The sequence below is a fragment of the Corvus brachyrhynchos genome, unplaced genomic scaffold, assembly GCF_000691975.1.
Source record: "Corvus brachyrhynchos isolate BGI_N302 unplaced genomic scaffold, ASM69197v1 scaffold555, whole genome shotgun sequence".
NCBI lineage: Eukaryota > Metazoa > Chordata > Aves > Passeriformes > Corvidae > Corvus > Corvus brachyrhynchos.
The window spans coordinates 710722-712587 of NW_008238357.1; the positions used below are offsets into that span (position 1 = coordinate 710722).

The 1866-nt window shown below is 57.7% G+C and overlaps 1 protein-coding gene across 1 annotated transcript in view; it reads right to left on the bottom strand.

Annotated features, from left to right (window-relative positions):
- Positions 1 to 1866, bottom strand: part of LAD1 (ladinin 1) — a 12765-nt gene that overhangs the window by 8803 nt on the left and 2096 nt on the right. The window contains 1 exon segment of the mRNA XM_017735511.1: positions 1662 to 1812. Coding sequence (XP_017591000.1) covers positions 1662 to 1812 — 151 coding nt within the window.

Here is a 1866-nt window from a genome sequence, read left to right on the forward strand (position 1 = left end):
CCCCGCACCCCCACCAGCCCCAACAGCAATCGGCCCCGCTGCTGGGGGGCTCCGGGCGGTCTCCGATGGCACGCTTGGTACCGGGAGAGACGGGGCTGGCGAAGGCTGGGATGTGCCCAGGGAGCACCCCCGGGTGGGGAGGCAGCAGGGCCGTGCTCGCACAGCACCGGGGCAGCGATCCCTGCGAGCACAGTCCCAGCCGGCCGCTTCCCGGCTGTCCGGGGGGACACACACACACATGCCGGTGCCTCTGCACTCCTGTCCCTCAGGCAGTGACAGCACAGAGCACTAATGCTGGGCTAAATCCTCATGACGACCAGGTACCACTTTGTGTATACAATCACAGGCTCCTTCGAAGTGAAAATGGGATTTTCCTGCCTTGAATTACCGTGGCTTCTTCTGAGGCAGCACAAAGCCTGGCACTACCCACAGGCAGCTCCTCGTTATTTGTAATTAAGTGATCCACCCATCAGGCTATGGATTTGCTCTGCCAATCTTTCCCCCTTCTTTTCAAAGAGGGATTTATTTTTTGCTGTCTTACCTTTTTTAACTCAAAGAGATGAGTAAAAAAAGTTTGGCAAGTGTCCCTGCCTTGTCCTTTCCTGCCCTGTCAATGATTAGTGCAGAGATTTCTGACATATCTGCTGTTTCAGTGCTGCCTCATCTCAGGAGAGCTCAGGAAATGCCTTCCGGGGTTGTGAAGCACAGGGGGTGCAGGACCCAGCTGGGCTGGTGTTGGGGTAAGTCCACGGCTCAGAGCAGATGGATCTGGACAGGGCTGAAATGGCCTCTGGATCTGTCCCATCCATGGCAGAGGCAGCTGAGAGCTGGTGGCCTCAGAGCAGTGGGGTCTCAATTAAAATAAGGAAGTTTTTCACAGTGAGGGGAGGAAGGCCCTGGCACAGGGTGCCCAGAGAAGCTGTGGCTGCCCCAGCCCTGGCAGTGTCCAAGGCCAGGCTGGACGGGGCTTGGAGCACCCTGGGCTAGTGGAAGGTGTCCCTGCTATGGCAGGGGGTGGAACAAGATGAACTTTTAAGGTTCTTCCCACCCAAACCATTCTGGGATTCTGTGAACTCCCCTTTTTTACACCCAGTACCGAGGTTTGCAATTAAATCTCGGAGCCATCACATCCACTTGGACCAGGGTTCCTGCTCTGATTTGTGGGACAGCGTGGCTGTGTTTGAGTTTCCATCACTGCTCCTGCACAGCTGGGGCTGCCCTGGGGTCTGCAGTGGATCAGGGCTGATCCCTCTTTGCTCCAGCTTCGTGCGAGCCCCTAACCCACCCCAGGATGCCCAGGAGCCTCCCCTGCTCTGAATCACTCTTTGGGAAGGCCGAGGGAGCGGAGCTGGCGGTGCTGCAGGGATTGCTCAGTCACTGCCGCTGAATCAGGGCTTGCTCAGCACAGGATAGGCTGCGGTCTCTGCAGGGCAGAGCAGGACACGCACCCAGGGGCTGCATGGGCATGGGGGGAGTGGAAACGCCCCCAGCCAGCTCCAGAGCAAGTCTGGAGGCACAGCCCAGACACTCTGTACCCCAAAGAAAAGGCAAAACAGACCCAAAATGTATCCAGCATGGGGCGAGAATGCTTATCCAGGTAATTCTCCTGTGCAGGGCTCAGCTTCCCCAGGCAGCAGAAACAAAAACGCCTCTGATCCTACCCAGCCACAAGAAACTCCAGCAGCGCCGAGCTCTCCGTGGGGCTGTCATTCACCTCTGCAAACAACAAACAACACCCCCAGCGCAGCTGCCCCCTCTTCCCATCCTCCCCAAAAGCCCCTTCGGCCACCAGCAGCCCACCCTCACCCCTCCCTGCACCGCTGGAAAGGGTTAAGCATTAATCCACAGCACTTACCTGGAGAAATG